This window comes from Sceloporus occidentalis, unplaced genomic scaffold (genome assembly GCF_023333645.1).
Source record: "Sceloporus occidentalis isolate IW3139 unplaced genomic scaffold, rSceOcc1.0.p SCAF_12, whole genome shotgun sequence".
NCBI classification, from domain to species: Eukaryota; Metazoa; Chordata; class Lepidosauria; order Squamata; family Phrynosomatidae; genus Sceloporus; species Sceloporus occidentalis.
In genome coordinates, this window is record NW_028316992.1 from 459,949 (window position 1) to 483,249 (window position 23,301).

The following is a 23,301-nucleotide window of genomic DNA, read 5'->3' on the forward strand; positions in this document are numbered from 1 at the left end:
TCAGAAGAGTTCAGTGAGCTTAGTTTCAATTGATGGTCCCAATAGCAACCTAGCATGTGTAGCCAAGACTATAATCTGGTCCTTACATGGAGATATAATCCTGAAAAGCTATTGGATGAAGGCAGGCTAGCTGGATGGCTTAAGTGCTCTGGCATCATTTTTGGAGTGCTGAGCATCTGATCTCATGGTGCTTGACATCTAGCCTTTTCTTCTCATGTTTTGTGCTCGGCTGCTATCTCTTGGAGTAGGCCTTTATCTTATTATTTATTATTTTATATAGGTAAGAAATGCTTTTGGCATGTTTAGGTTCAGAGTGGCACTAACACTCTAATCAAAGCACACAACAAATTGGTATGAGGTGGTGTGTTAATATCTCTCCTCCTTTCTCCTGTCTTTTCTACTTTCTCTTCCCTCCCCCCTTCTTTTTTTGCAGCCCTTCAGGGTCCCGTCCTCCCACTCCTAAAAGTGATTCAGAGCTAGTCAACAAATCTTTGGACAGGGGTATTCAGAAGAGTAATCCCCAAATGCATTGGGACTGGGGAGAACTACCTCAAGCCACAAAGGTAAGAGAACAGAACATAAAACAGGACCAAATGTTTTCAAATGAGGTTGACGAAGTATCTAATTTTAATTTGTTGTTAAGGCTGACTGACTGAAACTGACACAGAGCTAGGAAGGTTCAAGTCAGATATTTTGGGAGAATCCTGACACAATGCTTAACCATGGCTTAGTGCAAGTGGGGGAGTAGCTTTGGCCCTCCAGATGTTGATGAACTACTACTTGCAATTGGCCAGTCTGTCTAGGACAGTTGGGAACTGGAGTTTAGTATCTGGAAGAGCACAAGTTCCCCAGGCCAGGCTTAGTGTTATGTTTATTAAGCATGGATCTGTGCACTTCTTCCTCCAGTCTCTTCCTCTGGAGTGGCTGTGAAGAGATCACAAGCATTTGTTTTCATTGCACCTTTTTCTTTTAGCTTGTCAGTTTGTGTAAACCAGGACAAAGTACGGTTTATACAAGAGCATTTCAAATGGTGAGCTTAAAGTGCTAGTCCCAAATAGAGTAGACCTATTGAGTCTGTGGACATTACATAAGTGTTGATTTCCGAAGCCCTCATTAATTCAAGTCTGCTTTAATTTACACACTAGCAATTGGATTTAGGCCTATAATTTCTAATTCTTGCTTTTTCAGATAAACTGGACAGAGGGGCAGTGTGGAAGCCAGGGACAAATTTTCCACCTCTTGACCTCTTTCTCCAGACCATAATCCTTGCAAATGCCAAAATATCCATGTTTTCCTGTCCCCCCCCCCCCCCTCCAAAATAGTAACTTGAAGTGGTATGACATAGTCTTCAAGTCAAGGAAAGTAATAGGCATTGATGTTATATTGATAACTGTATTGTTGCCTTTTTATTATTGAGATGTATTGCTACTGATATTGTGATGTATTTGAAATATGCAGTGTTATGTTATTGTTATGTAAATTGTTGTATTCTCCTGCTGTAAACCGCCCTGATCTTTGGAAGGCGCGGTATAGAAATAATAAATTTATTATTATTTATTTAATAGTCTCACTATGGTCTGCTGGTCAGGTGTACATCATCTGGAGTACTATATTCAGTTCTGGGGCCTCATTCTAAGAAGGATATAGTCCGCCCTCTGTATCCACAGATTCTTTATCCATGGATTCAACTATTCACAGTTTGAAATATATTTTTTAAAATTTCCAGTAAGCAAACCTTGATCTTATCATTTTATACAAGGGATACTATTTTATTATGCCATTGTATGTAATGGGACTTGGTTTCCCATGTTTATTTTTATCCCTTTGCCTAGCAAGGATTGGATCTTCACATTACCAAACCCTGTAAAAGAAAACATACTTGTGGTGAAGATGAGAGATTCTTGGTTTATCCCACGTGCATATGATCTTAGTAAATTTACATGACCACTAAGATTGTGTGGTTTTTCCAGTTTTTCCCAATAACATATTCTGGTTAGAGCCCTGGATCACTGCCACAGGATAGATACAGCCACCCCCCCCCCCCAAAAAAAAAGTGTATCAACAAAAAGATTAAATTTACACTCCACTTTCCTTCCACCATGGAACTCAAGGCAAAGTATGTGGGCATCCCCAGGCAGACTCCCATCCATAGGTGTTTGAAACATGACTATAAGTACAGCTGCTTTCAGTAGTGAAAACAGGTTGGCTGCAGCTTCTTTTGCAGACCATGCATTCAGCAGCAAACCCAGGTTTGTTTATATAATCAGCCCTCCATATCAAGTATCCATGGCTTGAAAATATTCCAAAAAGGTACAAATTCCAAAAAGCAATCCTTGATTTTGCTATTTTATATCAGGAATACTATTTTACTGTCCATTGTATTTAATGAAACTTGAGAATCCACAGATTTTGGTATCCACAGGGGGCCCTGGAACCAAACCTCAGTGGATACCAAGGCACAACTGTATGTTGAAACAATCCTAAACGTGATTCGATTTGTTACTTAATGACAACCGGGTAGTGTGGTATGAAAGCAACATTCGGTGTACTTTTTTAACCTTCTTCATGTCCCTCAAACCTTTTTTAAAAATTGTGTATTTGATTTTTCCTTTCTAGATGTCTGCTTCGCTCAAGCCAAAAGAATCCAGCACGACAGTGAATGTGAGTCCCTCGGAAAACACACACTTCCGAGTCATTCCGAGTAATATTTCAGAAGAGCTTCCGAGCATATCTGCCTTAACCATCCTTGAACGGGACTATACAGTGATAGCTCTGGAAGAAGCTGAGCACCGGAGAGCAGCTGTACCTGAGCTATATGAGCCAGATGTAGACACTTTAGGGGCAGCTGCACCTCCACTCCCTGCAAGTGAAGAAGTAAAACAGGCTTCGACAAGTTTGATGCATCCAGTGAGCAAAACAGATTCTCCCTCCAGGAAAAAAGGTATATATGGCTTTGTTTTTCACATTGTCCAGGTGCAATTTAAAAGAAAAACAATATACCCAGGGATTATGAAAGTTGAAACTATTTGTAATTGGAGAAACAAATTGACTTTCGTAGAAAGAAAAGTAAGAGAGAAAGCAATTTGCCTTCTATGGAAACAGCACCATGACCTTAGTCTTACACAGAGAAAAAAAAAGGAAGAGAGGGAGGTCTTTTCCTCAGTTTGAACCTAGGTTGCAAACTGGTCCAAAACACACTGTAGAAACAATCCAGTTTGAGACCGCTTTAACTGCTCTAGATCAATACTAGGGAATTCTGGGAACTGTAGTTTTGTGAGACATTTAGCCTTCTCTGTCAGAGAGCTCTGGTGCCACAACAAACTACAATTCCCAGAATTCCCTAGTACTGAGCTAGGTCAGTTAAAGCGGTCTTAAACTGGATTATTTCTGCAGCGTGTTTTGGACCTAAGTTTAGGGATGGTGAACCTCCAGCTGCAGGCTAAATGCAAAACTTTCTAGGTTGCATCCTTTCACTGGTTCTTTTCTGGATTATTGATAATTCCTTACTACAAGGATGTGAGATTGGCATGGACTGGATCTTCAGGTCAGGAGGTGAGGGCAGTGTGACCACACCTCTCAGTGTCCCCTAGCTAAGGTGCTGCAAAGAGCCTCACCTGGCCTTGCTCCTCCCTCACTTTTCCCATGCAGATCAAGCCAAGCTTCTCCTCACCTCTGCAAACTGTATTTTTGTTCACTTCGTTTCAGGAACTTAGGGGTTCCCACATTCCACCATACCCTCCCATGCTTACCTCAGCAAAAGTGCAGTCATGTGCTGTGCGACCATATTTCATAAAAACTGATTTTTACTCAGCTAACAGTGCAAGTGCAAGTTTTCAAAATCTCAAATGGCATCATAGGGTCCATGCTACTTCCTCTTTAGAAGCTGTTTTTGTCTGTTTGCTTTGTGACTGGGCTGTTTGTGTACATCTCCTTCCCAAGCTCTTTGATCTTTAGGAGGTGTCCTTCTAGTGGTGTCATACTCTCTTCCGATCAATGTGGAGTCCACTCAGAAAAGGACATTTAGTGTGCCTGGACCCTTCAAAATCCCTTATCCCAGGACAGCCTTTTGAGCGTTTGGGGCATGATAGAAATATTCTTTTCACCCAATTTGTTCAAGATTAATTTTATTTTCATCTGTCTATTTCTATTCCTGTGTATATGTGATGTGTATGCATCTTTATATTGATATGATAGCTTTTAAAAATCATTTTATATGTATGTTCTGTATGCTTTTATTTCACATCACCGTAAGAAATCTTTTCATAAGGAGTACAGGTTGAGTATCCTTTATCTGGAATTCCAAAATCCGAAATACTCCAAAATCTAAAATTGTTCACATGGGTGGCTGAGATAGTGACAGCTTTGCTTTCTGATGGTTCCGTTTACACAAACTGTTGCATGCACAAAAGTATTAAAAATATTATGTATAAAATTGCCTTCGAGTTATGTGTGTAAGGTATATACAAAACCTAAATGACTATCATGTTTAGACTTGGATCCAATTTTGGGTCTATGGGAAAATATTCCAAAATCTAAAACACTTTTGACTCAAACATTTCTGATAAGGGAGACTCAACCTATATGTATATTTTGTTCAATCAATTCATTAGTAAATCTGGATAGAAGTTTGCTGTAAATTATTCAACTTCTGGTAACCTCTTGCTTGCTTTCTATATTTAATTTTCATTAACTTTTATTGTCACCCACTCAGATCACCTTTGGTATTGGTTGTTATTGTTGGTTTTGCTAAGTTGTGGTACATACTTCTGAGGGAGGATAGGCTGTGTTGGGATCTTTTTTATCAATGTGTTTTAAAAAATCTTCTTAATACAGTAATCTTTTAACATATGTTTAATTGCATTTTAATATTTTACCTTTTTGTCTTCTTAGTTATTATCTTTTTTTTTTAATGAAGTTCTGAGCCATTTTGGGTCCTAGCATTGGGGAAAAGTTGTTGTTGTTGTTGTGTGCCTTCAAGTCATTCCTGACTTATGGTGACCTTAAGGCAGACCTATTGTAGGGTTTTCTTTTCAAGATTTCTTCAGGGAAGGTTTGCCTTTGTCTTCCTCTGAGGCTGAGAGAATGTGAAATGCCCAAGGTCACCCAGTGGTTTTCCATGGCTGAGTGTTGGCTAGTCCAACATTAAAATCACTACACCATGCTGCTTCTCACTAGGATAAATCAATAAACCAGTAGGGAAACATACAAATATTGTAAATAAATTCTTATAGCAAATTCTTCAGTATATGACTTGGATGTAGATGATGGCTGTTATAAGCACTGAGAATCAGATATTTTATTTTTAAAGACTTTAAAAAAAATTGGCAAGAAGAATGTGATTTCCTTTTAAAGGGGGGAAAATTACTTTTGGGATTGATCACATTGTTTGTGCGTTCCACAGATAAGCGGAACCGGCATCTTGGTGCTGATGGTGTCTATTTAGATGACCTCACAGACATGGAACCAGAGGTTGCTGCACTCTATTTTCCTAAAAAGTACGTTTGGTAATAATTTACAATATTATCTTCTCTCGACAAAGCATGTTGTGTATGCTTTTATTTTCTTCTTATTAAAATGAAAGTTCAAATTTCCCCCTGCTGGAGGATGTTGTGCCCAGTTACACAAGTCTGTTTTTCTGTAGTACTTCCTTGGAATTGTGTAATCTGACACAATAAGTTGCCTTGAATCTGTTAACAAGTGTTTTTATTTCATATTCTCAGTGTTTTTTTGAATATTACTTGGTTAGGAAAGCAGAAGTTCCAGATTAGCAAAGGAAAGATACAGGACAACAAATGGAAACTTTTTGATCATGAAGAACCACATAAAAAATATCAGGCACCACATTTTCAGGTTTACATCTATAGCTATAATGTCTGTAAATATAGCTTGTTTAAAGAATAACAAATGCCTGGTTCTAATATGTATTATGATCTATCTAAAGGAAAATCATATGTTGCCCAGTCCTGGTAAATGGAAATATCAAAAAGCACCAGAATGAATGAACCTAAATGCCCTTGGGCCCATTCATGCTACAGAATTAAGCACTATTATTCTACTTTATTTGCTATGGTTACATTCTGAGGAATCCTGGGATTGGTATTTTAGGGAAGAGCATTTGAATTCTCACTCGGAATGCTTCTCTGGCACCTCTGATCAAAGTATAAATGCCAAGATTTCGTAGGATGAAGCCATGGCAGTTAAAGTGGCACTGTAATTGTGGCATATGAATGGACCCTTTAAATACAGAAAAGTGTAAAACAGACATCCTCAACCTAATATGATCCAGATGTTTCAGACATCAACTCCCATCAACCCTAGGGTCAATGGTCAGAAATGCTGGTGTCCCAAATATCTGGAAGGCACCCGGTTGGGAAGGGCAACATAATAGCTAGTAGAGCATCTATACCAATACGATACAGGTTTAGTTGTGTAAGATGAGTGAAATGTATGGATGAGAAGGAAGAAGATGCAAATAACGGTTCTTCTATCCTTAGTGATGATAATGCCACCCATTTGAAGAACATGACTGAAAATGGATCCCGCTCGGCGAATCAGTCCCCCCAATCAGTCGGAAGCTCAGGCATTGATAGTGGCGTAGAAAGTACCTCAGATGGAATAAGAGATTTGCCATCCATTGCCATTTCACTTTGTGGAGGACTTGGGGACAGCAAAGAAATATCAAAAGGTGTGCAACAGAACTTCAGTGCTTAACATTTTATAACCATGCCTTGCTTTTAAAAAAATAATCTAATCTTTTCTGGAAAATTATACAATGACCTCTTGTGGCTGTGCTATGGTAAGGCATGATTTAACATGTCAAAATAAAAATAAAAATGAAAGCACATGCTATGACAAATATAGGTTGAGTCTCCTTTATCTGGAATATCAAAATTCTCCAAAAACCAAAACTTTTTAAATGGTTGGTTGAGATAGTGACGCCTTTACTTTCAAATGGTTTAATATACACAAACTTTCACTGCACAAAATTATTAAAAGTATTGTATGAAATTACTTTCAGGCTATGTGCATAAGGTGTATGACTTTGGTCCTATCTCCAAAATATCACATTATATACATATATGCAATATTCCAAAATAAAAAATAAATCTGAAATCCAAACCTCTTCTGATTCCAAGCATTTCAGATAAAGGAGACTCAACTTGGAGTAGTAAAAGAACGGTATTGACTCAGCTGTATATATCAGCTTTAGTTTGGCCAATTCTTTGTAGTTCATGTGCATTTTCATTTGTCCTCCAAACAGAGAGGTTTTTGGAACAAGAAGTCACATATCAGCAGTTTGTGGACAATCCAGCTATCATTGATGACCCTAACCTTGTGGTTAAGATTGGAAGCAAGTAAGTATAGCTCAGCAGGAAAAAATGAGTGTATTTTGCCAGAAACAGCATCTAAGAATACTTGATGCCATTTTCATATTGACAGCTGTTGTGGAAGTCCAACAAAGATTTCGAATTCTGAGGCACTCTTAATCTTGTTCTCAGTTGTTATAGTGAAGGCCCATATTGGATTTAATGGAATACCTTTGTATTTATTAATCCACGTTATAAATATTTGCTGACATAGTTCAAGGCATGTAATGTTTTGTAGATGTTAACAAAGGTATATAAACTTTTCTGATCCTCTAGATATTACAACTGGACAACAGCAGCTCCTCTCCTGCTGGCAATGCAGGCATTCCAGAAACCTTTGCCAAAGGTGAGATTGACTAAGGAAGCATTTGGGGGGGGGGGGGGGGTGTACAGGTACAGGTACATTTGTTCAACAAAAAATAAGTGTCCATAGGCATTTGATAGTATTGAACACAATCAACGACTCATTCTGGGTTTTTTTTCCCCCATCCAAGCTTTTACTTCCTTGAATTCTTGATTGTGTTATGATAAAGCATTCTGTGGAGCAACATGGTTCTGTTTCTTTCCTTTTCCAGTAATCCTTCTTTTCTTGGGTTTGGGATTATCAAAGGATTGTCCTCTTACACACTCATGTTTGGTTTGTTTAATATGGGTTGCTTACTAGGATGAAATCTAAGAACTTCTGTTGTTGAATTGTAGTTGAAATTACATTTCTATTTGCAGGTTCTTGAAGTTTGGTTTAATTTGGGCATTAAGGTGGGTTACAGACCGCTGAAAAGCGGCGGTCTGCTGCCGCCGCCGGTTGCAGCGTCTGGAAACCACAGCAGCCAAACGGCGCGGTTCCTGGACGCTGCAAAGAAGGAGCGCGAAAATCGTGCTCCTTCCTGTGCCCCAGAAGAGACACCGCAAGTGCCGAAGCGTGCACTTGCGGCATCATTTCCGGGGCGAGACGTGCGGACACAGCACGTCCGCTACGTCAAGATGGCAGCGGCTGTGTGGAACGGCCGCCACCATTTCATATGGACTCAGTCTGTACTAGGGTTAGGGGCGTCTGGAAGAGATGCCCCTTTCTAACCCTAGTACGTGCTGAGCACGTACTTTCCTTCCTGTTTGTAACGGGCCCATGTTTGCAATATCAAATGCTTATGTATACCAGTGACTGTTTTACTCCAGGGGCTGCCAGGATATTAACAAGTGCTTCCTAGAATCTATAATTTTCTTGAAATTGAGCGTGTTGTTATTAGGGATTTTACTTGTATTTGCATAGCAAACCTTTAGGACTGAACAGTTCATCTTAATAACTGAACACCCTTTTCATAGGAAGACAACCTTGACTAATGTATATAGAGTACAGTGGCCCTATCAACTCTGTACTGTAGATGGATGGTAGAGTTGGCTTTTTAGCCTTCGTAATATCATCTCTCAGGAGAAAGAAGGATTGGAGTTTAGCATCTCCTGGACAAAATAACTGTTAGAGTAATTCCAGTTTGAAAATGGAATAAACTTCACAAGATTCACTTATATCAAGTTACTAACATTCCCCTTGTTGATCGTCCATTCACAGTGAGTAGAGTTTCATAATGACACTCAGCAAGGCCAGGCTAGCTCTTGTGTGGCTTAGCATTTGAGTAATTGATGGAATAGCTGGCATGCTTTTCCCTTACTACTGAAGGGAAGATGGATCTGCACACTGCAGTAACATTCAGAGATCTAACCATAACATTTCAACAGATACATTCTTGTCAATGGCTGAGCAGGCTGTGATACAAATATATCTACCAAGAGATAGAAATGTTTAGCTGCTCATAATTGAGTAGGAGCCTTAGCTAGTACAATAGTTTCATGATGTTAATAGTGTTCGACCAGGATTTACTAGAGCCTTGGCTGATTTATCCTCGAGAGCCATATGCCATATTCCTTCCTCTACCGTGGCTTAGACAAGTTCTTTCATTACTTGGACAGTGACGAATGCATATTATTTGATTTGTTCAAACTGTTACTGTAAGCCAGAATTGGGGAGCATTAGTCTGTCAGAAAGTGGGTTCTAATATGTCTGCCCTAGTCAGTATAGCAGAAGATTCACAATAATGAGAGCTGTGGTCCAAAAATGTCTGGAACATCAAATGTTCCATAACATTGCTTCAACTGGCCAGTGAATGTGAGTAGACTCCTTGGAAAAACTGTAGCATTAAATATGGTATGAGGAAATCTGGAGAGTTCTATCTCTGGTTTTGCAGTTGATGTTCCATTCATACATGCAGATCATTACATGTTGGTAACACTCTTCAGCTGATTCATATGTGCATCAGCTCAGATATTTTAAAATAGAGATAGGCCAAGTTATGTTATTGGATTGCCATTCCCATTGATTCTGCTGGCTAGGGCTAGATCAGAACTGCCATACCAGCCGAAGGGCTGAAATTTGCCCCCTTCTGTTTTAAAATATTTCTCTTTTAGAAAGTCAATTGGTTCAAAGTGAATTTGAACACATGCAGTTTTTATTTTAATTGTAGATATACTGAAAAGTTAATTCTAGCAACAGTGGCTTAAATTCCAAAATGGAGGAACCACACTGAAGTGAATACTGAATGCACCTGATTTTTATATTTGTTTTTGTCAGAATAAAAGGATATCTGTATTTATAAGCTATTCATTTCCAATTATTTTTATGAAAACAAATCTTTTTCTTCATCAATAAGTGACTAGTGGCCACTTGGTAATCATGTGTGTGTATGTGCCTTCAAGTTACCTGTTGATTTATGGGGACCCCATGAATTTCATAGGGTTTTCTTAGGCAAGGAATACTCAGAGGTGCCAATTCCTTCTCTGAAATATAGGCCACAGCATCTGGTATTCATTGGCGATCTCCCATCCATGTACTAACTAAGGCTGACCTTGTATAGCCCCAAACGGGATCTGGTGCCTTGAAGGCATTTAGGTTGAGCACATGGAAATCATAGAAATTCAAAAGGGAATCATGAAATTCAAAAATTGGATCTGTTATACTCTTTCATCTATTTCCACCGCTGAGTAGTTTTCAGGAGACACTGACTTGCCCATCTTGCTAAGTTTCATTATGATTTAAGCAAGGACATCTTGCCCACCTCTGTTCCTTACCAGCAAAACCCCTTTTATGATTTTTACTAAAAAAAAAGCTGAAAAGTAGAGACTTCTTTCTCCCCACTCTCCTAAACATTATACTAATGCCTTATTATGCTTTTTTTGTTCCCATTTTTATTTTCTATTTTTATTTTCAAATTTCCTAAGTGTTCTTGTTTAAGTTATTTCCGCTCAATTCTGGATACCATTAGGTTTTGCTTTGACAAGATTTGTGGACCACAGCCAGTATGTTTCCTTTGGCTTCTCTTTGCCTGAGTTTAAATTGTGTGTGCTTTGCTTGTTTGTTTTTAAACTTTTGTTTGCATGAGTTAGATTACCTTTTTGTTCTGTTCCATTATTTATGTTACCATCCATTTATCACAGGCCACTGTGGATTCTATAATGAGGGATAAGATGCCCAAAAAAGGTGGAAGATGGTGGTTTTCTTGGCGAGGGAGGAATACCTCTATCAAAGAGGTAAGTTTGAAAACGAGATGAACTGAGTTTTCCTTCTAGGTTAGAAGAGCCTGTATTTGGAGAAGTATGTATCCCATGTAAACAAAAAGTTCATGTATCTCACTTGGCGTTTGGGAAATCCAAATTTGGCATTAAAAAAGAATATTGAAATATATATTTTTATGCAAATCTACATTTTTGTGCATGATTAATCCAGTATCCTTTGCTGTTTTACTCAGGTTTCTCAACTAGTTCATTGGGAGGAAGTTTAAAAAACCACACAGAGTACTGAAGCCTAGTTAAAACATATGATGAGTTACAGTGTTTCCTCAAATGTTGGTGGCCAGTTTTGAAGCACAACATGTTTTTGTTTTTTAAAAAAATGTAGGCTGAAATTCTGTAGTCAGGGTTAATATTTTGCACTTCTTTCTGCAATCCTGCATAATAATGGCAGACATACAGTTCTGCAAATAATAATAATAATAATAATAATAATAATAATAATAATAATAATAATAATAATTTCTTATTATTATTAATATATATTAATTATTATTAATAATAACAACAACAATTAACAAACAAGATCAGTTGAAACAAATTAGTTAAAATCCACATCCATTTAAACAGACAAATAAGATGTACATAGATGAAAACAATCTACATTTAAAATTCGCAGTTCAAAAATCATCTGGATAAGCCTGATGGAAGAGACTGGTCTTCAGTGCTCTTTTACATTTGGACAACTTATTCACCTGTTGCACCTCTTCCAGCAGGTCATTCCACAGTCTAGGGGTTGCTGAAGAAAAAGTCCTTTGGCTGACTGTTGCCAACCTAGTCCTGTCTGACTGGAGTAAATGTCCACCAGAGGACCTGAGCATATGGGGCAGATTATATGGGAGGAAGCGATCTTGTAGGTAACCAGACCCAAACCATTTAGGGCTTTAAAGGTAATAACCAACACTTTGTACCTTGCCCAAAAACTAATTGGCTGCCAGTGGAGTGAATGTAATATGATCCCTCCTGGATGTCCCAGCAATCAAACTGGTTGCTATGTTTTGAATTAGCTGAAGTTTCCAGACTTGGTACAAAGGCAGCCTAGTGTACAGTGCATTACAAAAGTCCAGCTTTGAGGTTACCAGCACAACCAACGTTAGATCAACCAGCTCTCGGAAGGGGCGCAGCTGGTGTATCAGCCAAAGCTGATAGTAAACACTCCTGGCCATCAAATCTGTCTGAGCTGTCATTTGTAGTGATGGTTCCAGAAGCTTCTTCATGTTCCTTCAAATAGTGTTCTGAGCTGCTGTCTAACAACAGAAGAGCTGCCTTGCGGTTCTTGGGCAAGATCCATTTGACAGAGCATTCTGCCTCAAGCAGTGCCCATCCAGATGCCCCTGGGAAGTTTAATGCAAGGCATGATGGTGATGGGCACATTCCTGTTGGTACTCTTAAGGCAGATTTCTACTGAATTTAGGAGCAATGTAATTGCTTCAGGTGAGCTGGATGGAAAAGATGAGGAATAGGTTGTGTCCACTGAAGTTTTTTCACCAGCAGAAAGGCTGCTGCTGGCACAATGCCCCTTCTTTCCCACACTGTCCTGTGCACCCCCTAAATCTGTTCCAGAGGATTGGAGAACCTTGTGGATGGTATTTGGGGGGCTTGCAGGGGAGACTGGAGAAGGGGAAACTCCAGTTTCCAAGAAGAAGCTCTCTGACTTCATATTGTATTTGGCCCACCAATGAGAACAGCTTTGCACATCCATGCTGTTTCTCTTCCTTTCTGAAAGTAGGGGGAGATAGTGCACTGCAGTTCAGTTTCTCTTCTTCATTCCACCAAGACAATTCTACAATGTCCGTGGGTCTAATTTGTAGAATCAGCTAGATTTTCATTCATTTTCCTCTTCTTAACTTTCCTCATAGGAGACAAATCCTGTGCAAGGTCTGAGTGGGAAGGAAGAGTCGGACATTACAGACAGGTATTGACATTTTCTCTTCTGCTCTTCAGTTTCTGCAGTTCATTAGAATTCTAACCCCATTCTTCTCAACAAGCCTGTGCAATAATTTGGCTGAGAAAGTAATGGACTAAGAGTTTCTTAGCTAATTAGGGATTTAAACCATGATTTATGTACACAACTGAGAGGTTGTCAAATCTATATTTTTTCTTTACACTTAAAAGACACCATGGTTATGGGGTGAAGCAAGGTAATTATGTCAGCGTAGCTTTGGGCATAAACTTAATAGAACCATCCTGCATCTACTTACAAGAGGGCATTTTTACATAGTGCAGAAGGACTGCTCCAGAAAAAAATAATTTAAGGATTAATGTCTATGTGTCATTTGGGATCAGTTTGAGTGATTCTCAACATGGTGACGGTGGAGCAAGCTCCACTTAGAATGAATAGCATTTGTCTTAGATCACACCAATCTCAGTCATTGTTGTTTAGAAAGTGTGAAAAGCTTACCATAGAAGGATATTAAGAAGGCTTTGCTATCTAAAGTTAGAAATATGTGGGTAGATGTACAATTATTGTCTCTCCGCATGCATATATGTATACAATAAAACAAAAAAGAATCATAGTTTTATTGCCATTGAGGCTGATGTGTGTTTCTAATCCTGTGCAAAAGGGTTGCAGTTCCTTGGTTTTTGTTCTAATTTTTTTGAGGTGCCCCAAAGAAACAGGCAGTATTGAAGTTTATTTATACATAATATTTAGAAATCAAACTGTATGGCAAAGCAAGGATAGATCCTAAGCATCTATTAAAAGAGAACTGTATTATTATTATGGCAGTTTCAAGGATTCAAGGATTAATTAAGAAAGCAGCTAACTCTAAATATTTTAGTCTGACCTCTGTGTTGGAAAATAACCCAGGGCTAAATAGCTGAGCTTGCTAGGTATTGTTGACTCAATTTGGCCAAGAAGTCAGTTCGGATATTCTTTGTAGTAGTCATCTTAGAAGACCAGTTGATGTGGTGTTGCTGGTGTAGCTGAAAATCCATAAAGGGGAAAAACTGAATTGTCAATAATCAAAGGCTGATATGAATGAATATATGAATTTGCAATCAGATTAACATTATTGAGGCCAGTGTGATATTATGGTTAGCCTGTCAGACTAGGGTCTTAGTTCAAATTCCCACACAGCTATGGAATTCACTAGGTGGCCCTGAAGCTGTCATTATCCCTTGGACTAACCTATCATATAGGGTTGTTGCGAGATGGGAATTTTGTATGCAGCCCTGATCTCCTCAGAGGAAAAGTGGTATTCCATTGTAATAAATGGAATAAATAGTGAGAGTTATAAAATGTGCATTTATGCACTTGGTCTTTGACAGAGCAGTACAAAAAATGAGCTCATGCATTGTAATGTGTAATGTTTCAGAATCAAAGATGAGTCATCTTCAAGTGATGAAGACCCTAGAACTACAAATCAAGCTTTTGGATCCTTAAGTTCAAGTGCCGGTCTCCATCCACTATTGTCTGGAGTAGGTTACAAAAAGACCCTTCGACTCACCTCTGAACAACTTGTAAGTTCTTTTTGTGTTGACTATTTGCTGATTTACTAGATAACATCTCCACTCACTCCCATCTTAGATCTAAAGACAAGTATCAACATTTCACATCATTGCCTTAGAAAATTGCATCACAACTGTTCATGCTCACCCTAAAGCCTGGATGGATAAGAGAATAGAGAGGGGTTAGTGATTCCACTACAGACTGCACTCTTGCCTTTCACTGAGAGATGGTTTCCTTTTTTAATAAGAATTAAAGTACAGTACTTACATTAACCCATGGATGAGTTGACTCAGGTTTTTTTCGGTCAATTTTTTTACCTACATTTCTAGACTTATACATGAGTATATACAGTATGCTGCTGGCATAACCCCCGGTAATGTGATGCAAGTGACTACACTAGAACTGATGAACAAACAACTCTCCCCATGTGTATATGGGAAATCATTGGCGCGGTAGAGACCACCCAAAAGGGCAGCCTGCTGGCGCCTGTTTTTCCGCTGGAAGGAAGCCACAGGGGTTTATTATGCCGCGGCGGCAGCGTAACAAATGCTGTGCGAGCGCCACACGGCGCTTACATAACAATAGCGGCACCCATGTATACAGGGCACCACCATTGTTACGCCCTCGTCACATGCTAGGGTTGAGAGGTGTGGGTGCACCATCCCAAGGCAACCCTAGCACGTGACGAGGGCGTCACGAAAGTCCCGTCTGTTCTGGGCCAATGCTATTCACTGAAACTATCTAAGATGAAATAGGAATATTAAATAAACTCAAGAATTTTAAGTCATGCCTAGTAGCTTCATATGAAAGGAGAAGCTGGATACTTGCAAAGTGTTTTGCATTGAACAGAAGAAGAGAATCTTGATTGGGAGCATGGTATTAAGCATGGTTTTTAGAAAGAGAGAAGCAAACCTGAAGTGTCTGGCTGACAAGGATTATTTGTGAACTGTGCTCTGCTTTTTGCAGGCTAAATCTTTAGTGATCCCAATGACTGGATTGCAAAACCAAAGGATAGCAGAAGGCAAAGGGCTGCACAAGCATCAGTGAATTACTATGTATTTTGGAAACTCCAGATAGGGTAAATGTCTTTGCAGGTTGTGGCAAGTTGCTGTAGTTCTCAGGTTGTTATTTTTTTAAAACCCAATGGATGTTTCTGCTGTCATGCACTATTTTCTGCCTACTCCTGGCACCTGTTGGAATATTTTATTGCAGCCTTTGAGACACTTTTAAATTCGGACACAGTGTGGAACTAAAAAAAGTATCACTCTCCCCTTTCTCTTTCTGTGTTTTTCACAGTTATGGCATATCAGTGAAATGGCACTGTTATACTATAGCATTATAATTAAAACAAACAAAAAAAATCAAAGAGGAGAATATTTGGTCCTCAAACCAGCAAACAAGATCCTAATTATACAAAACAAGGGGAAGGGCTCTAGCACAGATCCATGAAATCACTATGAACACTCCCCCAAAATATTGGAATGGGTGGACTCAGAGATAACAACTACCAGAACTCAAGGATCTATATATTGTGAGAAGTCGGGCTTCTTTAGACCAATCTAGATGAGTTCTCAGTTGGTGCATTAGTAGCAGTTTAAACCAGTAGTAAGAAAATGTGCTTGATCCAAAACACACTGAAGAAATAGTCCAGTTTGAGGCCGCTTTAACTGCCCTGGCTCAGTGCTAGGGAATCCTGTGAACTGTGGTACCAGACAGAGAAGGCTAAATATCTCACAAAACTACAGTTCCCAAAATTCCTTATATTGAGTCAAGGCAGTTAAAGCGGTCTCAAACTGGATTATTTCTGCAGTGTGTTTTGGACCCTTATTTTGCTGCTTTGTCCATTTCATGCCATGAATTGTAGAGTGGAATGCCATGTTAATGTCATTGGTGGGTTATATGTCAAACATGAATAAGGATGGACTCTGAATTTTTTGTTTCATTGTCAGAGAGGGGAATCTAATCATGAGTTACTAAAACAATTGACCATCTCCCCTGTAAGCCTGTGTATAAGACTGTGCAGTATTCTGAGTTATCTGGATTGTTAGTTTGTGCAGCTCTAACTTTGCACATGTTTGTGCATCTTCTTATTCATAAAACAGAAAAGTCTGAACCTTAAGAATGGCCCCAATGATGTAATTTTTAGTGTTACGACACAATATCAAGGAACATGTCGCTGTGAAGGCACCATCTATTTATGGAACTGGGATGACAAGGTCATTATTTCTGACATTGATGGCACAATCACAAGGTGAGTTTTTAACAAGACAGTGGATGAAAAAATTCCATTCAAGGAACCCTTTTTAGAACTTTCTGATAAAGCAAGCCAAGGAGCAATTAGCAAAGTTTTTGAAGGCTCTTGTTTTTCCACTTTTCACTGAAATAATTTTTAATGGTTGATCTTTGCAGACGTTGGGGGCCCAGTATCATTTTTTATTGTTTTATTCCTTGTTACTCAAGGAATAGTTTCATCCCTTGTTAATGTATAATGCCTTTGCCGTACTGGATGGAATCCAGTCTACACCTGGTGCTTGCCTGCACCCATCCTATGACACAACAGTGACATACAGAAGCTATTATGGTATTATGCCAACCTGGTAATGCCAGATAATGCTTCTGAATGCATTCGATTGGCATTTGCAAACCAGGCAGAAACAAATCCTACTAAACACAAACAGGGATACAGGCTACACATTACAGCAGGGGGTGACAGCTGTGTTGATGGTGGGGACAGTTTTCACTTTCACACTTCTCCCACGTTCACCACCACTGTTCTCCAGCAGGGACATGATGTCACTTCTGGTTTTGTTCTTAGCTGAAAATAAGCCAAGGAGGACTGGAGATTTTTTTTTTTTTTTGGGGGGGGGGGGATCAGATATAACCAAACCATGGTACGTTTGAGCTATTTTGCATTGTTCTGTGGCCAGTCTTTCACTGGAACAATATTAAACAAAATACAGAGGCAGGGGTTGGGAGGGATATTGTAGGGGCTCTGAAATGCTGCAAAAAGGGATTGGAGAGTGGAACATGGCTATTGGGGCATGCTTTCTCTTCACCTGAATTACAGTAACAATAGCTAAGAGTTCCCAACTAGTTTATAATACAGAAAGTCATTGATTGTTAGACACTCTCTGATTTTTATTACTTGTTTTGGTGCTTAGTATTCATTTCAAAATGGTATCCTTCATATTTGTTTCATTGTGATGATCTTTGTTAAACATTGTTGTATATCATGCTGACTACGTTCTTCCTGTAGAAAGGTGACTGATGAGAAGGATGACTATTAGTTGTTGCTAGTAGATCCATAGGATTGAGCTTATAGTAATTCCAGGATCAATTCAGGTCCAAAACACACTGCTGAAATAATAGTTTGAGACTTCTTTAACTCCTGGGACTTGTAGTTTGTGTTGGCACCAGAGCTCTCTGACAGATAAGGCTAAATGTCTTACAAAACTACAGTTTCCAGATTTCCCTAGCGATGGGCCAGGGCAGTTAAAGCAGTCTAAAACTGGATTATTTCTGCTTTTTCTGTGTGTTTTGGATCTCTGTTAAATCAGGAATGGTGTTTGAAAGAGAAAAAAGGTGTGGTGCTTGTAAAATTCCTAGAAACTCCTGTATTGTTACGCATCAAGTTGAAAAGCAGAGCAGATAGATTATATAATAAAAATACATTTTAAACAATTACATAGACTGTCACACCTTTGACCTTTATGACAGCACATAGGTTTATTTCCTATAGTCCATTTGTCTCATTTGGTTTTGTTTTATTTTCTTCCAGGTCAGATACTTTAGGTCATATTTTGCCTACTCTTGGCAAAGACTGGACACATCAAGGCATTGCCAAATTGTACCATAAAGTGAGCCAGTGAGTATATTAGTTCATCTGACACGGATTACCAGCTTTTCTGAGAATGTTTGTATCCATTGAATACACTAGTACAGGGTTCTGTTGTGTAAAGAGATGAATCTGGAGACACATGAGTATGTCTCACCTGATCCTGATGGAGAAGAGCAGTCAGCTGGTAGGGACTGAAGATTATACCTTGTCTGATATATTTTACAAGCTTAGCAATAGGCTGAACCACAAAACCTTTGAGGAAAGGGAAGAATGTAGAAAGAAACATGGCAGACTAAAAAGATGTAACGAGAACCTAGGCATTGGATACCACAAGGCACCACTTGTCTGTGTCCAGGATTCGTCCATCAAAAGACTCTGAAACTGCAGTCAGATCTCCATATCCACTGGTTCTTTATCCACAGGTTAAGCATCCACAGCTTGGACATTTTCAAAAAAGATATAAATTCCAGTACCATTTAACTCTGCCATTGTATATCATGGGACTTGAGCATCCATGGATTTTGGTATCTACAGGGTGTGGGGGTGTGTGTTCCTGGAACAAAACACCAGTGGATACCAAGGGTCCTCTGTACTCAATAATGTTCCCTTCCCCATTCTTATAATTCGGGTATGTCTTCCTTCCCTGTGATTGAAGGGAATGTTATCTACCATAATGCCATTTGTCCAATATATGACACATACTCAACGTTAATGGATTGAATCTTGTGAAGAGAAAGGCTGCTTTCATTTACAAACAGAAGTGTGATCCAGTGGAGGAGGCAGTTTTTCATGGATTCCTGCTTTACCCTCCCTACATTATTCTGGAGATTCAGAGCAGATTTTATGAGGATGCAAGAAGCTCCAGGAGGCAGGTGTCTCTGTCTGCTGCCACTAATGGACCAACTCCTTCAAGGGGAGACTGACTGATGAGTTTCCAACCATAATCATATCACTTTGTTAAGTGTTTAACATGGCTGATAATGTCTGCATACAAATGCCCTCTATGGATTGACTGTGAGAACATTTTTTAGTATGTTTGATGGCAATGCTGATAACAGGATGCTCTCTGTCTCTCTCTAAAACAGAAATGGATATAAGTTCCTGTACTGTTCAGCACGTGCTATAGGGATGGCAGATATGACTCGAGGATATTTGCACTGGGTCAATGAGCGGGGGACTGTACTACCTCAAGGTCCTGTCTTACTGAGTCCCAGCAGTTTGTTCTCAGCCTTCCACAGGTATGATAACACTGAATCTCATAAACCCTGGTGGCTCATGATCTGAACAGATGGGGTTGCTTTGTTCTAAGCACTCTCCCCGCTGGATCATGGGTTGCCAGTGCTTGTAATTATGGGCATTTCACAGGTTAATATGAGCTCATAGTACATGGTTCCAATTACTGTATATGAGACTGGAAACATACATTCTTTCTAGGAATTTCTAAGTCTTTCAATGGACTCTCTGGTCCACTTCCAGCAGAAGCATACCAAGGTATCATGCTGGAGGACATAGAAAATGCCTAGAAAGAACACTTTGTTGTTCATTTCAGGCACACACACAAGCGTTCCAGATTATACACAAATTTCATATTACCCGAAGGGACCCTGAATAGATCCCTTGTGTAATAAGATATCCAATTGTATTTTTAGGCCTTCAGAGATTACGCACCTTTATATCAACATGAGCCTTATCTGGGCCAGCAAAATCCATAGTAGCTCCCTGCCATGTGGTGGTCAAATTCAGTTTTGCCTTCACTGTGAGTTCTCTTCAGCCCTCTGTGGCCTGAGTCTTGCAGAATATATAATAATAATAATAATAATAATAATAATAATAATAATAATAATAATTTGTTTTATTTATATACCGCTATTCTAAAGATCATAGCGGTGAACAGCAAGTAAGCTAATTAGCAAGTAAGCTATGTTGGTGACAGCAAAGAGACTTAGAATTGTCTGGCCAACATTTTTGATTAAATATAGTCATGACTAGCTTCAGCTCAAAATGGGACCCACAGTTTGAATGTTAGCCATACATTTATTTTTAGAATCCATAATTGTGCAGAATACCTGTTCAGGGCAGGCAAAAGGCTGCAATGCACATTTAAGTTTTTTGAGTTCTTCAAGCTACATAGGACAAAAAGCAAGGGATGGAGGAAGAGATGGAATAATGAAAATAATAATAATAATTAGGCCAGATTTTGTAACCGTGGAGTCTGTCATTACAGCTGGAGCTTTATGTTTTCAGAAGAGTTGTGTGTCCACCATTGCTTTCCCGCTTATGAAGTCTACATGTAGTCAGATACATGCAACACCTGACAATGAGTAATTCATTTGACTGAAATATCTGTATTAAGATTGAGTTTAAATTCATGCCTTCAAAATCTGGCTGACAGTTTTTTGACATAATAATAATAATAATAATAATAATAATATAATTTATTTATATCCCGCCTTTTCCCAGGGGAATCAAGGCGGATTACAACAGAAGTATAACAATAAAATATCATAAAAATACAAATCCGTGCTAAAACAATCCCACATACCAATCCTCTCCCAAACATAAACCATAAACCAAAGAGCAGTAAAATAAAAATTCAATGACAAATGAATTAAGATTAAATTAAATTAAAAATTTCAAATACAAGTTTGCTAAAAAAAATTGGGGAGATTTGAGATGGAATAAGTATCTTCTTCTAGGGGGGAATGGGGTGAGTGATGTCGTGAGGGGGAGGCTAGTCTAGAATGGCTCATCTGGAAACGCATGTTGGAAGAGATCCATTTTAACAGTCTTTTTAAAGGCTTCTAGAGTAGTAATATGACAGATCTCATCTGGCAGGTCGTTCCAAAGCCTAAGAGCAGCAGATGACAAGGGTCCTCTGGGTCCCGCAGCCAATCTGGTCTTCTTAGGTTGCAACAGATTTTTCCCAGAGGACCTAAGTGTGCGAGGTGGATTATGACATGTTGGATCCTATTCAACTGAAACATTTCAAGAAGGCTGAGAAAATTAATTGTGTTATGTTTATAAAGCTAAATCATTGTCTTTTTGTGTACTTCATTTCAGAGAGGTGATAGAGAAGAAGCCAGAGAAGTTTAAAGTACAGTGTCTAACTGACATCAAAAACTTGTTTCACCCCAACACAGAACCTTTTTATGCTGCATTTGGCAATAGACCCGCTGTAAGTATCTGAGATAACATTATTTACTTAAGATTTTATCCAGAGAGAAGCTTCTGCCCCACTTAATTCATGATGTCCTCTCTGAAACAGGTAATGCAGATAGCAGTGGCTGCAAAGAAATGAAACTGTTTATAGTTTATCCACTGATTTTTTTATCCATAGATTCAACCATCCTATATATATTCTAAAGAAGCAAACCTTATTTTTTGCCATTTTATATAAGGGACATCATTTTACTATGCCATTGTATTTAATGGGATTTGAGCATCCACAGATTTTGGTACCCATAATGGGGTCCAACCACAGCCAGATACCACTGTATACATGTGCATTTGTGTAACCCATCTTCATTCATTTGAGCTTTGTTATCCATGTCAGTTTCTTATTGTACCACTTGGTTTAGTGGGGATGGATGTGAAGGTTAACATACAGTGGTGCCTCCTTATCCGTGGCCTTGCTATCTGTGGATTTAAGCCCCTGTTGTCCCCACTGGCAGCACATGCATGCAGCTATGCCAGTGGAAGCACATATGTTGTGCCACCATTAGGAACAATGGAACTTGAGGTCCTGCATTTTTTGGTATCTGCGGCGGGGTCCAGAACGGATCCCCTGCAGATACCAAGGTCTTGACTGTACTTGTCTTATGGGGTTGGCACCGATATCTTTGCCCTGTACCATTGTTATTAAAATGGATTTATTTGACTTCGGAGGAGAGGATGTGAGGTAGTATCAGCCTTCTCCATCCCTGGTTCCATGGCCCTTCTACATGGATACGTGATAGTCTTGAAGTGGAAAGCTGCTTGTGGAGACTCTCTACATGAGTTGGAACCATAGTTTTTCAGAAATCCTGGCTCTCTCTTTCAGATCTGTTGTTATCCCCACATAGGAGGGTGACAAAAAGGATGATGGAAGATGTAGAGCTAGCACATTTCCTCTCCTTTTGTAGTTAGGAGTAAACACATATGTAGAACAACTACATATGTCTCTTATGGTTTGCGGACACTAGATGAGCTAGCTTCCCCCAGCTCTCCTTTCCAGCTCTGTGTGAATAAGCAAAGAGGTACAACTAGTGTTGGCTATTTATTCTGTATGCATGTCCCCAAAGCATCAACTTAATTGGCTATATTGAGTCAGGCTCTCACTCATGTATATAGGGCTTGTCTATATGGGTTATTTACTCTGAATTCCCCTGGGGTTCACTGCATCATGTTTATATGACGCAGGCCCCAAACCCCAAATTGGGTGTGAACTGTATTCACAATGTCTACACCCAATTCAGCATTTCCTCTCCTTAACTCAAATTTAAAACCCTTACCTTTTGTTCAAGGATTCTGGCTCTCTGCAGTGACAATGGGCAGCTGCTTTCCCATGCAGTCCCTGTGAGTTGCCTGCTGCTGCAGATGCAGGTCGCCCTGAAGTCAGAACAAGGTGCCTAACACTGATAACATGCCTGGGCACCTCATTGGGGATCCCTGTTGTAGTGGTCCTGTTCTTCACTGCAGGCATTTCAGCATAATTCATAAGGCATCCTGAGTTTGAGTGCATTGCTTAATATCTTGCCTTTTTTAGCTCTTGTGTGCAGACAGAAGCAGCTGTGGTGAAAGCAGTTTTCCTGTGTTGAGTGATCTTTTCGTGCAATGCTTGCTTCTGCCTGGGAAGGCAGACAATGCAAGCTATTTATTTTTATTTTTTATTTTTTTGCCTTACTCTTAGTCCTTTCCCAGGCATTCCTTGTCTGTCAGGGTAGAGAAACAGGCAGGAAACTGACAGTTAAAAACAGACAGATCCAATCATTTCACTGAAAAATTTCCCCTCAAAATTTTTGGCTCAGTTTATTAATGTTTTGATAGAATCT

General features: G+C 39.2%; 1 protein-coding gene across 4 annotated transcripts in view; it reads left to right on the forward strand.

The window, feature by feature from the left end:
* The window catches only part of LPIN1 (lipin 1), a 112,479-nt gene that overhangs the window by 83,524 nt on the left and 5,654 nt on the right, over positions 1–23,301 (forward strand). For all 4 annotated transcript variants that reach the window (XM_089478102.1, XM_089478103.1, XM_089478104.1 and 1 more), the window contains 13 exons: positions 434–563; positions 2,617–2,941; positions 5,402–5,495; positions 6,495–6,685; positions 7,262–7,355; positions 7,644–7,713; positions 10,851–10,943; positions 12,842–12,897; positions 14,300–14,444; positions 16,536–16,684; positions 18,212–18,298; positions 19,357–19,509; positions 21,332–21,446. In XM_089478102.1, coding sequence (XP_089334228.1) covers positions 434–563; positions 2,617–2,941; positions 5,402–5,495; positions 6,495–6,685; positions 7,262–7,355; positions 7,644–7,713; positions 10,851–10,943; positions 12,842–12,897; positions 14,300–14,444; positions 16,536–16,684; positions 18,212–18,298; positions 19,357–19,509; positions 21,332–21,446 — 1,702 coding nt within the window. The remainder of the gene's footprint in view (positions 1–433; positions 564–2,616; positions 2,942–5,401; positions 5,496–6,494; positions 6,686–7,261; positions 7,356–7,643; positions 7,714–10,850; positions 10,944–12,841; positions 12,898–14,299; positions 14,445–16,535; positions 16,685–18,211; positions 18,299–19,356; positions 19,510–21,331; positions 21,447–23,301) is intronic.